This window comes from Cyprinodon tularosa, unplaced genomic scaffold (assembly GCF_016077235.1).
Source record: "Cyprinodon tularosa strain WSP-4 unplaced genomic scaffold, ASM1607723v1 ctg210, whole genome shotgun sequence".
Classification (NCBI taxonomy): domain Eukaryota; kingdom Metazoa; phylum Chordata; class Actinopteri; order Cyprinodontiformes; family Cyprinodontidae; genus Cyprinodon; species Cyprinodon tularosa.
Genome location: NW_024038779.1, coordinates 2958847 through 2981253, shown reverse-complemented (window position 1 = coordinate 2981253; position 22407 = coordinate 2958847). Strand labels below are relative to the sequence as shown.

Here is a 22407-nt window from a genome sequence, read left to right as displayed (position 1 = left end):
TGTATCCCCTTAAATATGTGATTTTCTAGTATGGTGGCACTGCACTTAACAACCTGTCTCTTTCAAACAGCCAATGGACAGGTATTTCTTTCTTAGTCATGATTGCCATGGTATAATTGGCACTGGTAGGGTTAACTGGTGTCTCACCAAAGTTATATTTTTTTGTGAAAATAATCTGTTATGCCATTCGACATTATTGTAGGAATGTCAAACACATCTATCAGGCCACACGGTTTTTGTAACAACTTGACTCAAAATGAATGCTAATTAACATTTGACCACTTCCATGTGTTTTAGTGATATTTCCCTTTGATTCATACAGTTCTTTTGCATACAGCTCCAATGTTTTGCAGCAGGATATAAATAAACAGCTTTAGAAGAAGGAATTTGATTTAAAAATAAGCAAATAAATAGGAAAAATGAGGGGGGAAAAACCGACTGGACCTGTTCAGAGGAGAACATGATGCAATCAGAGGTATATGGACCCTAGAGGTTTGGATTTTATACACAAAAATACCAATTTGTAAAAAAAACAAAAAAAAAAAAAAAAACTTAGTATGATCCCTCTTCATTGTTAATTGTTTTCAAAAGTCCCTTTAAAGCTATGTTGTAACGCATAAGAGTTTTCGGTAATTAATCACCCTTTTAATTTTCAACGCCATAAACTTCAGGCTTCAAACGAAATCCTCTGAAACCCAGAGTGTCTTGATCTCTTTAAAAAACTGACTAAAACAGTATATCTGCGGTTGAACTTTTGATTGATGATTATTATCTCTTTCCTTTACTTACCCTGTGGATCTGATGCAAATGGAAAAAGGTTATACAACTAAGAACTGTTAAGATTATGTTTTGAAAACCGAGGCTGCCTGTGATGGAGGCTGTTTATTTTTTTTTTCAAGACAGACAGAAAGCATGACCTAACATATGATTACTGTTAAGCTGTTTGGTGCTTCGACTGTTTGCACATGTCTGGAAAATTGTACAATTTGTAATAAAAGCCTGCGTGCCTCAGTGGCAGCATATTGCAATGTGTATCTAAAGATATCACATTCTTAGAAATGAACGTGTCAGTCGACTAAAATGGCCCATTAGCATCGTTGAAAACAATATCCTGCAAGGAGGAAATTATTAACTTCTTTCATCTGACAGTCTGGACCTACTGTTTGCTCAGGGGGAATGTAGACAAACAGAAGGAAAAGTTCTTAGAGTCCAAATCAGAAAGTTTTCCAACAAGGGATTTCAGGTCAGGAGCTTCCGAGGAAGGGGTAAACTTTATTTCAATCCAATATCCAAGAATAAGAAGATTAAGCAACATGTCAGAGAACTAAAATGTTTCAGCATTAATCTACGTAAATTACCACGAATTTCAACTATAATAAAAAGTAAAAATATGAGGACTACAAAATAAAGGAGTTTTTTTTTACCTAGACAACAACAAAAAAGCAGTTGGCAGGTTGCTTTAAAATAAGTAAATCGAAAGAGTGAATAGAATCTGTAGAGGCAGGACGAGATTTAGTGGTTTATGAGTTCTTTAGCAAGATACAATTTTAAAGACCAAGTTCAAGTTTACCTTGCATATGCAAATTATAACAAACAGTACTGATAGTTGGGTACACATTACGTTTTTTTTTTTTTTTTTTGGTCTGGCCGCCTGAATGGTGACATTATTCTATGACTTAGACTCTTCCATATACTGCAAAGAAACGTGTAACAACATCTTGACAAAAAAAGGCACTCAATAGTCTTCTCCTATTTCTAACATATTTATATTTTTTATTTTGGAGGGGAGTTTACTTAATTTGCTTTAAAACATACGGCTTTAATAGTGTATTTCTATATTACATAGAAATTTTTCAGTCACCTACAGAAATGTGTTTATAGACAAGGAAATCCATTGTCAAAGACTTGAGCCTTTACTTTGAAAATCGACTTGTAAACATTTATATACTAAAGTTTAATTTTCTTTTTAAAAAATTATAGAAAAGTTATTCATAGAAACAGCAAGTATTCTTTGAGTGATGTAGCATGTCTACACTGCAATTAGCATAGCTATGCTATGTGGAAACCCTTCACAATATAAGTATCTCTGCCAGTATAGACACCAGTAAACTTAGCTGAATCAGCAAAACATTGTTGTCAAATACACACAGCTATTTAAGAATCAGTCCTGGTGTTGTTCATAAATCATGCTCTGAAAGATGCAGCTCTGTTGTCCTTATTGTGCTATTAGATTAATCTACAGCATTGTGAAGCATTCCTAAGCACTCCTTAATAGTGATAATATTACCAAGCAGGTGAGATTAGAGACCAAGGTTTCTGGGACAGATAATATCATTTGTGCGATTAAATGGTCTCCAGGTACTGAAATCCTTCAAATACAGACAGAAAAAAAAAACATTAAATAAAGCAGGAGGATATATAAAGAAGATGTTAATAATGACTTAATGGCATGGCTGTGACTTGGCTCTCAGGTTGTGGAAAACCAAACTGGTTCTTTTACAGAACTTACTCTTGCACCAATTAGGGTTAAAAACTGGAAATTCTTTTTGTGGAAAATTCCTAATTGTTAATAAAAAGCTAAATATGAATCAAATGGAATGGAAAACCTCCAAATACATAAAAAAATAATACCATATTTAAAAAAAAACATTTTAAAAACTGATTTGTATATTATCATATTTCCTGTTCCTACTGTTTAGCTATTCTGATGGGCTGATAGAAAAATATTTTCAACAAATTATTCTGCTTTTTCTCCTCAGAGGACACAACAGGATATGTTATGATCATTGTCTTTCCACGTGAAGCTTAAGCAGGGATTTACAGTAATTGTTTCTAATGAAAAAGAAATAGATGATTGTATAATGAACTGAGGTGCTGAACCGAGCATGCTGGTAATGGAATACTTTCCACAGAAGGAAACTGTCAGCTGGAGGCACAGATGCACACACAAAGGTTCGTTTTTGCAAATTAAATGAGGAACTGAGAAGGAATTCACCGCACCATCTCATAACAGCAGGTTAAGCGCACCTTTACCCATGAGTCATGGTAAAGCAAAGAATGAAACTGGTTGTGGGATTAAAACAGGAAGTGGTTTTTTGTTTAAAAAGGAAAAATGCTAACTTGAACTTTGCTAAGACTGAGAATGTTGGTGGTAGTGTGGGATGTCCGTTGGCAAGGTAGACTGTTTTCCACTGTTTCTGCAGTAGCATCCACATTGCGTCTGTGTTTCATCCAGCACCAATTAGGAGATCCCACAAAACAGAGACAGAGACTTTAACAGCATGCATCTTGCAGAGTTTCTTCAAATGTGTCTGTAAAGTTTTCCTGATGGACTGAAGTTTTTTGATGCAAATTAGGTGTCAATCGTAAGATGAGTTAAAACACACCATTGCTTGTAGGACAAACCAGGCACATAGCTAAAAAGAAGATTAAATTGAATAATTGAACGCAAAATAAAAGCTCACCCAACGAAAACCAGTATTAAAAATAAAATTAAAATACTCTAAATTGATAGATAATAATACTAGGTTTGTGTTTTCAAAAGAATTATTTTTCAATCTTTTTTTTTTATTTTCAACATAGTCATGCACTGATGCAGGCAAAAAAACTCTTTAAACTTTTTTTTCTTATAAAGAAAAAAGAAATTTAGGATTCAAACATGGTTTGGTACTGCAGACACCTAGAGTCAAACATTGGATCACATAGATTTTGCTTTTATGCCCTATGCTTTTATGACTACTCTTATGGCTGTAGCTCATTTGGATAAATTCTGCACTTTGCTTGGAGCTGCAATAAAGTAAAATCTCCCAAGTAGGCATTTACATGTCGGACAGGTCTAACTTTTAGCTCAGTGCATGCTCTTTTGTGTGATAAACATCATATTTGCCTGTACTAAGGGAAACAGGTAAAGTATAGTTCACAAAGGATTAACATTTGTCAATTTTGCAAAAGGGTTTCATACTACACTATATTCTTTTACGTGTTGGTGTTTTAAAAACCACAGACAAAAAGTCAATGACTAACCTTTTTTGCAAAATATGATTAAAAAACCTAAAAAGATGGAAAGAACATTTTGCTTGACTAAATTATATGGCTAAATGGAAATATAATTCCTGACTTAAATCATCCAAAGTGTCATGATTTTGTTTTTTTAAAGGAAATTCTTTTAAAGTACAAATTAACTTTTAGATTTAAGGCTGTCTATGCATTATTTGCAAAATGAAAAAAGGAGAGTTCAACAAACATAGAGGAAGTTAATAAAAATGAGGCTTTAATAAGTTAGGAATTTATATATCAGCAATGTGATTCTATTTTCTTTCCTAAAACAGACATTATACTCTCTGTGATGTTTAGAATTACTGTTCTGATATGCCTATCGTAGTTATATCGTATGAAATATGGACAACATCATCCTGAACACAATATAGTTTCCCAGTGACACGATGATTAGGGATACACGATTATGTTGAAAATGTATTTCCATCAAAATATTAGCCTTGGCGATAGGCATACTGCACAAAACTCTGAAAACTGGTTGGCTCATATTTTTGCATTTATGTTGTACATCAGTGTTTAGTCAATCCCATGGAAGCTTGAAGTATTTGACCCATCAAATGGAGACATTTACATATTTTGGCCTTCATAGAAAGGGATGGGTAACAAACAGCTCTCAGTGAACGTTGCAGTGTCTAAGGGGAAGACAAATGGAGTAAAATGCTATATTCTCATCAAATACATATATAAAGAGCAGATCACTCATGGCCCACTTTTGCCCCTTGCTCTTGAATACATGTCCTCTCGGTTGCCAAAACGCATGCTAAAAGGACAGCTTTAATTATGCATGAATTGGATATATATTAATAAATCAGCAGTTTACCTTTTTAATTATTCCTTTTTCTGTCTGTTTTTGGAACCGAAAACAGGCAGAAAAACAAGACTTCTGCTTTATTTCAATAGAAATATGCTTTTTAAAGTGGAAAAAAAAAATCCAGAACACAATATGCAAGTGAAACTTAACACACTATTCTTGTTTATGGACATTCTCAATACAGAGCTAGTAGCATTACATTGTGTTGGCCATGCAATTATAATCCAAGTAAAATACATAGAAAATTGTAGTTATAGTATGACAAAATGTGTGAAAGTTACGGAGTTGCTGTAAACAGTGTGTTATGTGTGCTGCTGTATGAGTTTTAACTTTTATTTTTTTAACACGTCTGAAACCACAAATGTCTAACAGAAAAGCCATTCAAAATAATCCACTTTTCACCTTGAAAGGTGATGCAGAGTTTAAAACTTTAAAGAATTTTCTAGGAACTTACGGTAAAATGAATGATGTCACAAGGTCACTAACACAAGTTCATGGCGAGACACAGAGTCTAAGTCTAGATTGAGAAGGACTGCTCAGACTGGCCATGCATACGCCATAATTATAAACTAAATGATGTGGAAAGATAGCCTAGAATGCTCTTGGCAATCTTGCTGCAGGGAAAAAGGTAAAAAGTGGAAAAAGGCGACATAAATAGATCCCATTTTCATGCAAAACTATGAAAAAGTATGCTAAAATATAACTTTGAGGGCTGCTGATATCTTAGACAGAACATTCTAAAAATATGCTGCATACTTTAAAAAATTAGATCATATTTTTATTATAAAATATGACTAAGACATTTCAATCATGAAGCTAGTGATGAAAAGCCATGCTCTTAAGCTTTCAGTCATGAATTGGACATCATATAAATTATTATTACAATACAAGCTATATAAACCAGTTGTGCAGAGAGTTTAAAACAGTAAAAAATTAACTGTACAACAGTGAATGTTTCCAGTGCATCAACATTTCCATGGCCACAAGACTTTTATTACTGTTTTCAAATATGATCGGTTAACACCTGTTCTCTGCTCACACTCAACTGGAAAAGAACATCCTGATTTTTTTTTTTCCAGTGGCTTCTCCTACTCTAACTCCCTGAATAAATGAATCAGGTGTATATTAGGAGTCAGTGCTTCCTTTCTCTTAGCTGCTCAAAGACGTGAGGCTGATGTTTGCTGGAAACATGGGGCCCGTTCTCACTGTAATCAATCACCACGGCTTTACAGGATGAAGGGAGTCGGATGCTCTGGGGTTTGCATGAGAACTTTTTTCCACATGCAGAGCTGGCGTGTTGAGTCTAAGAAGTTAGTGGGTGGGATTGGGGGTTAATAATTGGTTGATTGTGTGGCCTGGCATTGTTATCCAATGAGATCTACATGTTAATGTCATGAGGCTGCACTACTAAAGCGGATATCTGGAAACAGACTAATCAGAGGGTCAGAGGGGGTCAAAGCCCAGGTGCAGTCTGCTGCTGAGCTGCAGGGGGTTTGCGTTGTCTGCTAATTTCTTCATGACAGCAAAAAGTAAGAGCTACAGTGGATTGTTGGTCTTCTTTTCAGCAAATATCAGTATTTTGTAGTAAAACATATATATGAACATCAAAGTCTGAGTTTAAAATAAGACTGGAGCAGGCCAGGTTATAAAGCTGTCCTTCCTGTACAAAATACCAAAAGAGGGCTCCACTTTTACACCTAAAATCTGATGATAAACTAAACGACCCACAGCCAAATATTTTTTAAGCAGCTGAGAAAACCCAGTGGAATTATGTTAAAATCTAAGGTCCCTGTTTTAATGCAGTTGTTAATCTAGATATGTTGATTTGGGAGATTTCCGCTTACAGAAAAAGAGATATAAAGAAAAAAAAATGCCAAATGAAGTGATAAGCATGTTTTTTTTTCAGAAAATACAGTTCATTCGATGTATTTTATTTATTTTGACACAACGTTTAAAGAAATTAACTTTCTGAATTATATTTTGTCAATTCCCTACTGACTTACAGTCAGTTGAGAGCGACCAGATAAGGGTGAGCAATATTTCTTTGATATTCTCACCATCTTAATGCAACTAACATCACACATTTTAAATGATAAGTTATTTTTTCCGTGTTGCTTATAGCTTTACGCACAATGGATTGTATTGATTTTCTTCCATTTTACAAATTATTAGTGAGTGAAAACTTTAAACTGTTTATGGAGGGTAGCTTTGTGTTCTTCTGCTTGAGATATGACAAAAGTTGATCATTTCTAATTTGCTTATCCTATAGAATATGGTCCATAAAAAAAGAAGAAAGCACAGGTTTCCATCAAAAGGAAGCAGTTTTAAATTTAACTGATAATGGAGATATTTTGACATCAACCTAATTTTTGCATCAAAGCAGTTGTCTCTGTCTGAGTTTTTGTTTTATTAAACTTAAATAAAGTAAATTGAAGTAGAAGAAGTTGGTTAATGTGTTTGCAGATTGAAAATTGTGTAATTTCTTATATTTGATCCATTTGATAAATACAACATAAACATTACAAAGTCTGTACATTCTGAAGATACACCTGCATGCATCAATATCACTCAATGCGTGGTCGCAGATGTTTTTTGGTACAGAAACAAGAAGCATTTGGTTTATTTTTCAACATGTACAACAAATATTAAATTATTTTTAACCAACTGTGACAATTTGCTAAATTTTCTCTTCTCTTTACAGAAAAAAATTAACTAATTGTATTTGTTTCTAATCTTATCGAGGCAACATTAAAACACATTAAATAAATAATTTTGAAATAGAATTAAGACTAATATAAATCATAATCAAACTAAAAGGGCTTTACATATCCATTTCTAACTTAAGATCTGTAATGCCTTAAAACCTTTACATTTAAATGCCTCTCTAAATTCAAAAAATTATTTCAGGTAAAAAGAAAGCAAAAAGAATAAAATTTCCTACAATAATGATGACTGATTGGCGACATCCCAAAACCCCCATAACCGTTAGTATGTATATGACTACTACTTGCACTTTAATTTAGCGGTTGCTTGAAGATATCAATAAATGTGGTGTTGATGTTTTCAAATATAACGGAATGCATTCAAAGTTTATTATTCTTCAGAACACATACATTTATGATTCACTTTCAATGTTCTTCATTTCATGTGCTGCATTTATCATTCCTGTAAAGATAAAGGTTAGTATGTAATTAATTAATAGGAAAACATTACCATCTCATAGTAAAACGAATATATACTGAAACAACTGAGCATGAACCAACCACTGTGGGTGGATCTAAAAAGAACTATATTGATAGCAACTAGTGAAAATTTGTGAGTATCAGGCATCATGCTAGGACAGGCATCCCCATACTCGGTCCTCAAGGCCCCCTGTCCTGCAGGTTTTAGAGGTTTCCTTGCTCCAGCACAGCTGATTTTAATTGAAAGCTAATTAACAGGCTTTTGGTCTAGTGCAATCATTATAACCAGCTGTGCTGAAGCAGAGAAACCTCTAAAACCTGCAAGACAGGGGGCCTTGAGGACTGAGTTTGGGGATGCCTGTGCTAGGACATGGGGACCAATACTTTACATAAATAACATGTAAGGTTTCAAATGTTTTACTGTTAGATTTGCATGCAGATGATACATATATTTTGGTGGGACGATAAAGGAATTTACATATAATTCCAGAGGCTAAAAATCTGGTGTGACAAAATGTCTTTGAATGTGGGAAAAACAAAGTTCATGTAATTTAAAAATTATGAAAAAAATATATATGTGTAAAAGCTGTAAAGGTGAAATAAGTAAATTAAATAAAATTTTCGGTGGTATTATTGACTACTATATCTACTAGAAACCTCACATCAAGTATCATAATTCTTTGTAAAACAAAACAATTCCTTATTTATAAATCAATACATAATCTCCACAGTTACTTGATTTTAGCATTCATAAGCTATTGTGTAGAAATCTGGGGTAGCAACTGCAGAACATCACTAAAACTGCTATGCATGCTGGAGAAAAGAGCCATTAGGATAGTTTATAAGGCTGGCTTACATGACCACATTAATCCATCATACTCATTCCTAACTGTAATAAACATCAAATCTGGTTAATAGATGTTAAAGGCACACTATGCAACATTTTTCAGTTAATTAATGTGTTCCATAACGTTTTGGATGATTAAATGAGTCATTTCAGGACGAACAAAGGTATTCTCGGCCGCCCTGGTGGTCTGTGGGGGAAATACTGCACTTGCAATTGCAGGAGCACCGACCCGCACCCACAGGCTCAGAAGTCTCGTGAGAGTCAGTCTTGCTTTACGGCGAGAACTGCTACACCCCCCCAGTTAAAAGCATTCTCGTTGCTAGCACAGTGGCGATCTTTGTGCAGTTATGCTACGTTCACGCAGCAAAAGCAGCAAAATCGCGTCTGCTGCTTCATTTTTGCTGCCTGTACCAGTTAGTTCTGACGCGCGGCTGAAGCAGCTTTGCTGCTCTGGCTGCGCGGTGCAAAAGTGGCTCTGACGCGCGTTGGGCGGAGCTTCACTATCCTTTCTCTGCCTTGCAGCTATATTTGCTGTGATCAGTGGGAATAAAGTAGTTTTAATATGTGTTTAAATGAGAAAATACACCTGAAAACGTAATCAGTGCCGTCAGTTCATTCAGATTATTATCCTGCCTTCAATATTTTTTCTGTCGGAGCCGCTCAGACCCCCACATACCAGCGGTGCGCAGACAGAAGGGATCCCTTCATCAGCAGCCTCTGGCCGGGTCACCTCCTCGCGGTTCACCACGGCAGCTGGTAGGTGTTTTTCATCTAAATAATCCAAACTGCATATTCTGCCGGCAGATTTCTGCATTTTAAGTTAATTTAGGCGTCAATAAACTGTTTAAGAGGAGAGATCATAGCCTCTGATCATCAGCGCTGTGTCTCTCTCCCTGCGTCAGATGATTAAACGCGCCTTTCAGCTGCTCAGACGCGCTGGGCCTGCTGCTAAAAAAGGCGCCGCGGGACCTTTTGCTGCGCCTTGACGCGCGTCAACCATTGACTTTGCATGTAAACTCGCTGCTTCTGTCGCGCCAGCTGCGGTGTGAACGCAGCATTAGTCATTCGTTGCGTTCGCCTGTCTGCTAAGCTCAAAACAACCGCGCCTGGCTTGACGGGGAACAGCTGAGCATATTTACGACAGTGCACTTTTACTTTCGCCCTCTGGGGGGAGCCTCGCTGGAAAATCAACACCGGTTGCATAGTGTACCTTTAATGTCAGGGCTCCTGTCTGTGTGTTTGTTTTTGTGTTTGTCTCCCTTCCACCAACAGGAGGCGCCTGGTTCCGGTTCGCCTCCTCACACACCTGCTGATGGTTACCTCATTAACGGAGTTCTCTTAAGCTGCTGATTGCCACTACCTCGACGCCAGAGTGTTTGCCAGTTTATGGTACTCTAGCCAAGCTGAGTTTTCTGTGAGTAAGACTGAGTTCTTGTCTCCCAGAGTTTTAACTTTGTTTTTTGTCTTTGCCTCTCGGCAGGAAGTCATCCTGCAAACTGGACCTTTTCGGACCTCCTCTCCCAGGAGGGATCAGTCTTAAACTGAGCCTGGGATTCAAACAGGAGGTCTGGATCCAGTCTCCTTTTTGAGGACGTTGAAATTACTCTCTGAGCAAGGGAATCATCTTCACCACGACCCATTCAAGTACAACAGGAAATCTGAGTGGCAATCAGCTTCTCCGTTCCCCTACACCGTCCGAGTTCTGGGTAAACCCTGTTCCGCCCTCTGCCGAATCAGACATACACTGGAAAACCAACACACAGCTTGGAGTCAAGGATCCTTCACTTCTCTGGAAACGTGAGTCAACAATCAGATCCTCTCCTTCAAGATCAACGAATTAAATTTCCCACTGAGCCTTAACTAACAGTCTGTCTTCCCCTCGCCTTCCAGTTCTGGCTAAGCAGAGTTCAGGGAAACTCTGCACCGAGCTTAACATCTTCAATAAAAGCTGTCAAACTCTTCATCCGTGTCTCTCTGTTTGGTGTCAGTGCATGTGGGTCCGAGCCTTAGATAAAATCATGACAGTTAATATGTATGGACTAAATAAAGTAAAGTAAGGAATTAGGAAGACTGCTAGTGCTAAGGACGATAGGAAGGAGAATGAGTATGATTGAAAAGGTGTTTCCTCTTCACACCCCTTTTAAAACAGAACTACTACATTATAAAAATCATTGATTATACAAAATGTTTGCATGTGTTTCATTTGTGATTTTACGGGATAGTCATTCATTCATTCTATTGAAGTAGAATGATAGGCTTCCCTCCAAACAAGGTGACCGTTGCCATCATCACAAGAAATACAGTTAAAAGGTTGTTACTTATTGCACGTTTTGTTGTACTTTTTACAATTCTAACGTCATACAAATAATAGGTCCGCATGGATAGGGAAACTGGGACATTCATAAAACAGGTCATTTTCCTCCAATCAGATACCAGCTAGAGTGATGTTCATACTGCACACTACTGTTTTTGTTATGCTATTGTCACTGATTGTGTGATTTAGCTTAATCCTATATGGTTTAAACAAGTGAAAGGTTTACTTTTAGTTAATATGTTTAGCATCAAGATCACAGAGTTTAGCAAGTGCAAGGTTTTATCAAGGCTGTAAAAAGGCAAATATTTATCTATATATTTACATATTTAGAATATATATTTAGAATAATATTTACATATTTACAATGTATTTATATAACATATAGGGGCGACAGTGGCGTCGGCTGCAGGAGTTTGCACTGCAATGGAGGGTTGTCGGTTTGAGCTCCGGCTTTCAGTGCTGTTGTCTCCTTGGGCAACACGTTTTACCTGCATTCTCTACTGGTGGTGGTCAGAGTGGGCAGCAGTGCATGGTAGCCTTGCTTCTGTCAGTGAGCCCCAGGGCAGCTGGCTCTAATGCTCGCCACCATTAGTGTTTGTGAATGAATGAATGTAGTGTAAAGTGCTTTAGTCAAGTCTCCTTTTGTGATGTCATGATCTTAATAGATGCAACATTTAATTGTCCTTTACCTAAGTAGACAATGTGGTATTAATGGTAGATTTATAGTTGGATATATACAGATATATATTTTTTAAGTTGTGGTTTTCCAAAGTGGTTTTGGAAAAGGTACATTTGTGGTGGTTCTCTCAAAGGTAAATGCTTCATAATAAATGCTTTTATTGAAAATGGACAAAATAAAAGTTAATATGCTCACAGATTTTTCCAATAACAATAGTAAAAATCATCAGCGAGATGTATGTGTTTTTTACATTTTATTTACAAAATAAATTAATTAAATAAATAATGCAACTGACCCCAGTCCTAGTTGTTTTCTTTAATGGGCTTTAAATGATTTCGACTATAAAAAATGTATTAATATTTTTATATAATAATAATGTTTATAATATTGTAAACATTTTTGCCTTACTCATGGAAGGTATCTATAATGTGACACTTCTAAGCACATAAATTGACATATTACTCAGTCTCAAGAGAGGGGGGTTAATAACAGGCTATATTTAATTTTATCCCAATATACATGAGTTTACCTACTGAGCATCGGTTAAAAATCAAATAATAGAAGGATGCTTGTATAGATAGTTAAACACACTGTTAACTCATCATAATATAGTGTGTCCAACCTACCGGTTCATTAACATAGGGGCATATTTCTGCGTGGACAATCATCAGTAGGATCCCCAGCAGAGCGGTGCCCAGAGCCAGCGCGCACAGGCGCTTCTTGTCCTCTATCAGGAACTTTCTGTCTATCAGTCTGCACAGGTCGTCTCCTTCCATGTGAGTCACCCGCTTCCCCATGGTGGACAGCGGCACCGAAACCTCTGCGGACTCCGCGCAGTTTCGATGGAGCAGGTCGTCGCAGTTCATGCAGTCCATCTTCCTCGACAGGCTGCGGTCCGTCAGCTCCATCTCCAGGGCGCACTCCAGACCTCCGCCGTCCCGTCCTCTCTCAGCATCTCCGTCATCCACCCATCCGCTCTCCGCTGCTGAGTCCCTCCGAGAAAGGGAAGGCATCGCCCGGCGGAGGAACTGAGCATGGGACCTTGTGTGGACTCTTGCTTGCAGGAGTTACGGAGTTATAGCAACGATCGGTGATGCTGAAGGAACCCGGCGCCTCACGGTCATGCCCACTGACGCCATCTGCTCACAGCACAGGGCTGCGCGCTCTTATTTGCTTGTTATTCTAAGACCGTGCGTCAGCGCGTAATGGTGCACGCGAGGGTGGAATCTTCATGCCTGTTTGCAAGGTTTCATATGCTAGCCTACTTATCAAAGAAGCAAGAAAGAACCAGAGCGACCTGTAAAGGTACTGATGCGCTTAAAAGTTTTCACAACCATCTGTCATGCCTTGTTTTTTTCTGGCGTATAAACACAAAGCACAATATCTCTTAAATGGATGATAACATATAGCTGTTTTCTATTTTTACAAATAAAACTGGGCAATGATTTGCTCTTATTACTGTCTGTACAGAAGAGGTTGCTTACCTCTTTAGACAAGAGGTAGAGGGAGTGGAGTCCTGGTTACACTGGAAGTATAACCTTGCTCAAACTAAAAAAAATGATGTCCAGATGTCAGATCTAAAATATTTGACTTCACAGAATCCGAATTTAATCGGTTGTTATGAACTGATTATATTATGTTGATGTAAACAATAATATTGCACTTGACACAACTTAAAATCTTTGCCCTGTTCCAAATGATTTTCTGAACATTTCAAATGATGAACCAAACTAATAAATTGACATTGGACCAACCTCATATACCTACTTTTAACTAAATAAACAAAAATTAATGTTTGTATAGAAACCAGTTCATTTAAATATAACCAAATTAGATTTTTCACATACCGTCTGACTTTACTTCAAAAGTGATTTCCATTTCCTATTTTACAAACGCGATACACCCTGGACAGGTTTCCAGTCCATCGCAGGACAACACAACCATTCACACACACAATCACACCTATGGAGAATTTAGAGAAGCCAATTAACCTAACAATCATGTTTTTGTACTGTGGGAGGAAGCCGGAGTACCCAGAGAGAACCCACGCATGCTCAGGGAGAACATGCAAACTCCATGCAGAAAGTTCCCAGGCATTAGTTTGAATGAAGTTACATGTTACACTTTTTTCAGTGTAGGGCATAGAGCTTGGATTCCTGAGGTTCTGATTTCAAGCCCCACTCTCTCTCTGAGCAAGACCCTTAACCCCGATTGCTCCCATGGGATGGGTTAAATGCAGAGGTAAATTTCTCCAATGTGAGATTAATTGTATTATTGTGAATAAAAACCAATAAACACATCAGAAATGCAAGGATAAATATGGAGATCTTTTAAGGATCATACCAAGTTTTAATCCTCTCCAAGAAGACTGCTCAACTAGTATCTATAAATCAATAGAGTATGGAATAACTGCATAACTTCCAGGCAAAACAGTCCAGGCAAGGAGAGCTTTAATCTCAAGACAAAACACATGGTAACACTGTCTGAAGGCTCTAAGTTATCTTTGCTTTCACCGAAGGTGATCAGATTTGGTTTTGTTACATTTGGAAGATCTTGAAACAAAATTCTGGTAAAATTCTTAATACAAACAGATGCCACTTAAAGTTGAATTATAAAAGCCAGCAAATAACAGTGTGGTACACATTAAGATCCTGTAGATTATTTCCATCTGAGATCAGGCAAAGTGAAATGGTGCCAATAGAACCAGTATGTCTTACTGCTTATTTATAGAAACTCAAAATAATCTAAAAGTAGCTTGATCTATTTATTGACTCGGTCATATCCAGAGAATACATTTTGAAGCCCAGCCTTCCAAGAGAAAGACGGAAGAATAACATAATGGCCTTGGCTTGACATGCCAAACACAAGGGAGTCTTTCCCCTGTAGCATCCTGCTCCTGATGAAAACTTCTGCAACACAGGATGAGTTTGAGTTCAGACTAACAGGTGTCCTCTTGAAAAATACTTGAGGAAGAAAACACACAACGCCTTGCTGTGGGAGCTATGAGTCTGAAAAATCACAGGCCAAACATTTGAGTAAAAGTTTGTTTTAATCTGCAGTAAAAGAGGTACTTTTGAATGGTAAACAAATCAATGAACACAAGCTTAAAACTGTCAAGACACTGAATAAATATTCATCCAAGTCGTCACAGAGTTTAGTGAGTAAAGCAGGTGTTTGCATCCTTTTATATAGCTGCAGCAGATAATTATAATTTACAATAATTTAAAAAGCAAAGCAATGAGAAAGAGGTAATGTATGGCATTATACAGATGCTGATCATCATGAAAAACATAGCGGACTATAAATAAATGCAACTTGAGCACCATCTACTGGTGTGCAAATAAATTACAAAATACAAAGTTTAGAAAGCGTGCATATGCAAGTTCTTATATATATATATACACAAGATGTTTAGTAGAAATCATAGTCTTAATATACAGAATTGCCATTGTAAGGAAAATACATGGAGACCCTGAATTGCATTTTACAAAGATTAGCAGTATCATGTGCAGAGAGAACCTTGTTTGGTAAAGATCATTACATTATAAATTTCTTTGGCATAAAGCATATTGCTGAGAGTTCCTGAGATGGTCCACGTATTCTGTGATTGAGGTTATTCTAAATAAATTAAGTAATTTTACAAAAAAGATGCAGTGCAGAGACACTAGCAGATTAAAAAGTCATAGCTCTTGTTCAGTGGTATAAAAACTACAAGTTAGCAGAGGAATTAAAGAATGTGCAAGACATGGCTTTAAACATGATAATTTTTAAAAATGTACTCTTTGTAGCACTATTGTAGCTAAACTCAAACACTCTTCACTACATGGCTCAGTTAAACGAGAGGCATAATGCTCCGCCTGGCTTAACCCCTCCCTCCCCGCACCGATGGGACGCTTTAACCCTTCACTGCTCCCCACGGCTGCATGGCGGCCTGAGGCAGAATGAACTGTGGAGACGGCTGCGGCACGATGTAGTAACCAAAAACCTGCTGGGGTGGAGGAGGCGTCGTTGTGGAAGCACACACTGTGGTCAGAAACACCGGAGCGCCCTTCTTATACTGGGACCAAACCGGTGTGGGATGGTAGAAGTACTGGAGGCTGGCTGGAACCTGGTTAATAAACAGATAGGAGAGGGTATGAGAGATCAGCAAATTTCCCTTTATTTAAAAAGAAAACAAAAAACTTTGAGAGTTTGACTAAATGCTGACTGACCGAAAAAAAAAAAAAAAATATTTTTTTTTTCCTTTTAGGGATTCATAAAATTGTTTATGAAGAAACATAACTCATTGTAGTTTTCATATCCAAAATCAATAAAATTTGTTTTAATAGCAGCGTGTTAAGAAAAAAACAAATAAAAAGACAAATAGCACTTTTTTTTGCATGCATAATCAGATAAGACATTTGGACTACGCTCATCTCACATAGATGCCACATGTAAAAATGTCCTGCAACAAACGTGACCTTTTTCCTCATTTGCATGGTGTAGCAGAGATAACACGGCCATATGGGGCTCCCAGAATTTCCTTCTCTGTAAATCAGTTTCTAGGCATGTTTTAACTCTCCGTCACACGCCATGGGTCAATTCATAGGAGACGGGATGACACACTCAAAACTTATTTTATTTTAGAAGTTTGAGCAGCAATTGAAAAGGCCCATTGATCCATTCAGAACAGAGGAGATAGATCAGCTTTCCAAATGGATTCCAAAGTTTTGTCATAAGTAAGTAATTATGTAATTATTAAGTAATTATGGCAGCTGATCTTTATGTACCAATAAGTGCCCCACCCCCATAATGAGAGAACATGCTTAGCATTTTTTTTTTTCAGACAAAAATGAAGCTCTACAGCACAGACAAACGGCCTCATCAGATCCTTAAGCTACAAATCAATAGAATGTCTTTAAAACAAAAAATTACCTTCTTTCTGACGTATTTGACTTTATTCTGTGCGTCTCCGTTCCCCTTGCGGATCCTGGGCACCATCGTCACTGTGGAGGCGTTGCTTTCTGCTGCCTCCTTTTTTGCGTGCTCCGCCAGTTTCCTCTGCTCCTTCAGCTCTCCATCCTTGGCTTCCTCCTCTGTGTCGCTGGAGGAGGCAGAGCTGCAGTCTGACGAGGTAGCTGAGTGGTAATCAGACGTGTCTAGGGTTACGGAGGAGTCGTCCTGGCCTTCTGTGGTCTCCTCTTCTTTGCTGAACTGAGTTACTGTAAATGGTCTGCTGTTTTCCCCAGATCTGAGAAAGAGAAAATGAGTCATTAAAAAAAAAACAGTCACTTCTAGTTCTACATTAATGATTCAAAACACCTTCCCTCAGGGAATACACACCTGCCATGACTCACTCATAATTCTTGCTTGAACTCTCACAGTTGCAACATGTCTGTCTGTGGTGTGTGTTGCCAGAACAGGCCAGCCGGTGACTCACCTTACAGACACCTCCAGTGGGTCGATCCAAAGCGTTATCTCTGGTGAAAGCCCGAGTTTGCTGGGCGTGAGCTCGCTCTCCTCACAGGCCTTAAGCACCACCTCATCACAAGGTCCACCGTTGTTTATCCGGATACATCTGTCAATGTTTGCATCAATATTAGTATAGAAAACCTGATCCTCCAGAACAAATCAGCTTCAATTCTGAATATTTTGGAAAGTAGACTTTACAATGATGCCTACCTGTAAGCCTGGCCTTTGCTAGGGCTGTCAGGATACCAATGGTCACAGTATTTGTCACATAAAAGTTTCTGCAGCTTCTGAGAGAACAGCTCTGCTTTGGCTTCATCAAGCTTCCCTCGGGCCACCACCAGGCGCTTAATGAAGTCGACTCCGGCTTTTACTTCTCTCTTCATTTTTTTTCTGGAAAAAGAAAAAAAAATAAACAATTTAAAAATCACCAACCCTCCTCATTAGCTCCACTTTTCTGCGTATTCGCTTTGACTTCTGTTTAATGGGCTTAGGAGGAGTAGAAACAAAAGAAAAATAGTAAATAGTAGACAGGGCATGTGGAAAACTGTGTGGGGTTCACAGATGTTTGACTTGTTTCCACGCTTGTAAAAATCCACAGTACACATGCAAACGAGACGCAAACTAGCTGATGCTTCCTTGCCAAGTGAATGTAAATACCTTGTTGTTTTTGTGCTGTTTATCTTCTGATAGTAAGAGCTGCTGGGGCAGGTTGACCAAAGTGGTTCAGGCTGTGCTGCTGCCCTAACCTAACGCAGAGTGTGCGAACATCCTGCAGCCCTGACAGAAGACTGACACCTTGAACCTCTGTGGTGCAGACGGCTGTTTTGTTATTGCGGCTACAGTCTGTGTGATGTGTTCTGATGGAAAATTGTTATTTGTTCTGGGAAACGCAGACACAGCCTTTACCTCAAGAACGGCAAGAGAGACACAACAAGCCAACGACTTCAGATCCCTGACAAGTGCTCAGCGATTACGTGAGAGCAAACATGCGTTACCAAGCCTTGTGTTTAGACAGCAAAATAGCAGCTGCAACACCAGCCAATAAGTCTTCAAAGACAATAACAAGCTTTCTATTTAAAGTTGTTTTCCTCGGTTCCATCCGCCTCGTCATTTTAATGTTGTGCTGACCTAAAGAGGTAGAAGTACAACTGAAGATGCAAACCTTAATAGGCATTGATTAAAGAAAAGCTAATAACTAAATAACTTCTAACACCACCTTATATTATTCATTTGAGTTGGCTATTAAAAAAAACCCACCTGAAATATAAACAGACAGCTTATAAAGGAATAGTTTTAAAATATCAACTTTATGCCATTCCTTTAGACTAAAAGTAATTTTCAGGCTAAATTAAAGGTAGTATCTTCATATTATTGCTCTTAAAGAAAGGATATAATTTACAATAATACATACTCTTAATACCAATTTATTGGGCGTTGATATATATATTATATATACATATGGGCAGCGGCTAAAGATAATTATGCAAATCAATTAATCTGTTGATTTTTTTTTTTTATTAATTAATAAGCGGATAGCCAAAAGTTCCTTAAAGATATTTTACGAAATGAATCCAGTTGAAACTAAAACTTTTCCCCTTGAGGAGTTCTGATACAACATATCGACATACAAATCTTATCTAAAATGCAAATGCTTAGGGTAGTATTTATGTTTACAATTTTGGTTTAATTGCTGCTCAAGGTGGGTCGGCATGTTTTAGAGCCTCTATACTCCAGTTAACGATTAATCGATTACTGAATTAGTTAACGATTATTTCAGAAATCAATTAATCACGGTTAATCCGATTATTTGTTACAGCTCTTATATATCCATCCATCCATTTTCTTCCGCTTATCCAGGGCCGGGTCGCGGAGGCAGCAGTCTAAGCAAAGATGCCCAGACTTCCCAATCAAAGCACACTTCTTCCAGCTGCTCTGGGGGGACCTTGAGGCAACACCAGGCCAGCTCATATTTACGTATTTATACTTCTCAAACTTATTTGAATCAAAAGAAAATAATCCAAATTAGTATAACAGCTATAACAATAACCGAGTTTATCCATTTATGAACCAATAATTAAATGCACTCTTCTTGTTTAAAATTGTATTGAATCATACAGTGATTTATCTAAACAAATTCACAAAGTGAAAATCTCCAATCAGCCTATGCTGGCTATAAGATTGTACTACAGGATTTATGCTTTCATTGCACTAAGCTTGCAACTACTGCTAGTTACATTTTTGTGGCATAATTTAATTCTAAGAGTTCACATTTATTTTCTGGCATCTAAAAGCTTTTCGTGTGGAAAAATTCCTTTATTGCTTTACTTTAACTAGGATTTGGGAAGCAACTGTTAAGTATTTTTTGAAACCTGCCCTTTTAAAGTTGCTCAAATGTACATTAGCACCTATACAGCAACATGATGCTGATGGTGAGCACTGCCAGTGAGCCAATTGAAAGAAAAAAAAAATAAAACTACCACACTTTCATTCTTCACACAAAGCAGCCAAATATAACGCCTAAGAGAAAAAAAACAATGCTGTGGCAACAATCATATAATATTAATACTGCTGTAAAACCACAAGCCAAAGCTGGTGTTACAGGCTTAGCAAACAGCTGGATAGCCTTGGCTTAAAGAGCCTTTGTTTCGCAAAAAAAAAAAAAAATGTGAAAAATAACATTCAGTTCAATTGATAATTATTTGAAGACTAAATTATGTGTAAACTGATATGTGGGATTATTGTGGCTTTATTGTTTTTAATAGAAGCAGTTTGAATTATACCTTAAAGGTAATCACTGTGAGAAATCTCAGCCAGTTTCTTCAATAAGGCAATGCATGATTATTACCATTTCTTATCATTTAAGTTAAAAGTTATTTTCTTTGATGTTGGAAGAGAACTGAATGTGTCTTCAGACACAGACCTGATTGTTAAGTCCTCTGATGTTGGCTTCTATCAAACAAATGATGCTGATGTTCTTGCTTGTTGTTCTAAATACTCCTGATCTGACTCTTCACACTTGATCTAATCAACACTTTAAAAGGCTGAGCTCCCCAAACCCCAGCAGGTTTCTAAACACTGTCTAGAGTCACATCATCAGGAAATGTGTATTCTCAAACACTTTGATTAGATTCAGGCAGAGATAATGAGCTTCAGTCTTTCTAAAGTGGCTATTTTCTCATCCTACAGAGTAAATAAAAAATATCTACGGCAAATTACATTAGACAGATAAAGAAAACAGATTTAAGAACATTTAAGCTGTTTTGCTTTTGTTTAAATCAGATGTATTTGTTGACCCAAGCGGAGACAAAGCAGGGTGTACATAACGTGATGTACTGGAGGCACGTGTTACTGCGTGGATGTGAGAATATTCACTGTAACTCAAAAACAGCGGTACTAAACCTATTTTTTAAACTGAGTTTTGTATGATACTTTTTTTTTTTTTTTTTTTTTTTAACAGGAAAACTGTGTCACAGACAGAAAAAACCCACAGTAGGTAACTTTTCTTTTTCGACTGAGCGGAAAACCCCAGGTGGAAACTCAGAGAGTTGACAGAAACCAGCCTACGAACCTCGGAACAATTATTCCCATTTTAAAGTTACCGAAAAACAAGTTCGTTTCATTTTATATATTTAAAAAAAATTATATATATATATATATATATATATATATATATATATATATATATATATATATACTGGTTCAAGCAATTATAAATAGCAGGATAAAAGTAAAAATATTTGAATAAGTAGAAATGATTTACATTTTTAAAACTACTGTTAGGATATCTACTTTGTTCGTGAAACATACTATCTAAAGTAGAAGGAATAAAATACTCACCTTTGATAAAAACGTGTCCTTTTAGAAGGAAACTTAGAATAAGTTCGTGTTCGCCTCTTGGTCCGCTCTGGTGCTTCGTTGGAGTTATTATGTTTCGCACATGTTGCTTCCTTGTTCTCTACTCTGCTGCAACAGGGACGAAACGTTGCCGTAAGCGTGACTCACTTCCGGTAAGCGGGGGGCTGACTGGCTCCCCGTCAGACCGACCTCCCAAATATGGTCATTTTAGGTAGACTTGAGTAGCCAATCACAGTTGTTCTTGGACTTTACTACGATGATGACACATGAAGTAATAGGAATGTCCTGTAACTTTCTTATAAATGAGCTCTTTGTTGATGGTGGCAAAAACACCCAAAGATTCTGGTATCCATTGTTCTTCTTTACTGTTTGTTCAGAGAAAAACACATTTTCCCAATAAATGTATTCAAATCAGAATCAGACATACTTTAATAATCCCGAAGAGTAATTACTTTTGTTACACGCTACAGATATACAAACATTTACATGTATATATAAATGTATATATATATATATATATATATATATATATATATATATATATATATATATATATATATATATATATATATATATATATATATATATATATATATATATATATATATATATATATATATATATATATATATATATATATATATATATATATATATAGATATATATATTATATTATATATATCTCTCTCTCTCTCTCTCTATATATATATATATATATATATATATATATAGATATATATATATATATATAATATTATATATATATCTATATATCTATATATATCTATATATATATATATATATATATATATATATATATATATATATATATATATATATATATATATATATATATATATAATCCAAATAAAGTGATAGTGACATGCAAAATCAGTGCAAGGACTGAATAAATGTCAATTACAGAGGGGGGGGGATCACTTGAGGGATGTGGTTTTGAAATATTTTTAATGTTTTAAACTGTTATGATTATCCATACCACTGTATCATTTTCTTTTCAGAATATACTTTTTTCTGACTAACTAACTGTTGTATTTTAGTCAAAGTTGGTGCGATTCTCATACTAATCACAATGACTATGTATTATGTAAAAACAAACAAACAAAAAAAAGACTTAAAATAAGGTGCAACATACAAAAATAAAAAAATCAATGTAGACTTTAAATGAGAAAGAGATTAAGGAAAGAGAAAACA

The 22407-nt window shown here is 36.6% G+C and overlaps 2 protein-coding genes across 2 annotated transcripts in view; both read right to left on the bottom strand.

The window, feature by feature from the left end:
* The window catches only part of kcnn4 (potassium intermediate/small conductance calcium-activated channel, subfamily N, member 4), a 35482-nt gene extending 22372 nt beyond the window's left edge, over positions 1 to 13110 (bottom strand). Inside the window, exon 1 of the mRNA XM_038285382.1 lies at positions 12516 to 13110. Within this exon, the coding sequence (XP_038141310.1) occupies positions 12516 to 12902 (387 nt within the window). The 5' untranslated portion in view covers positions 12903 to 13110. The remainder of the gene's footprint in view (positions 1 to 12515) is intronic.
* Positions 13111 to 14919: 1809 nt separating this feature from the next.
* On the bottom strand, positions 14920 to 21326 carry si:dkey-79d12.5 (maternal B9.15 protein). Its single transcript, XM_038285515.1, has 5 exons — positions 21178 to 21326; positions 17551 to 17730; positions 17309 to 17446; positions 16804 to 17119; positions 14920 to 15997 (listed from the first exon to the last, which is right to left on the bottom strand). Exons 2-5 carry the CDS (start codon positions 17721 to 17723, stop codon positions 15785 to 15787), a joined length of 840 nt encoding a protein of 279 aa, XP_038141443.1. The 5' UTR covers positions 17724 to 17730; positions 21178 to 21326; the 3' UTR covers positions 14920 to 15784.
* Positions 21327 to 22407: the final 1081 nt, after the last annotated feature.

Bases quoted from the DNA above. Each gene is read 5' to 3' on its own strand.
- si:dkey-79d12.5 (XM_038285515.1), bottom strand. From the start codon at position 17,723: ATGAAGAGAGAAGTAAAAGCCGGAGTCGACTTCATTAAGCGCCTGGTG. The intron at 17,447-17,550 runs GTAGGCATCATT...AAACATTGACAG, and splicing joins AGCAAAGGCCAGGCTTACAG to ATGTATCCGGATAAACAACG. The intron at 17,120-17,308 runs GTGAGTCACCGG...TCTCTTTCTCAG, and splicing joins CCACTGGAGGTGTCTGTAAG to ATCTGGGGAAAACAGCAGAC.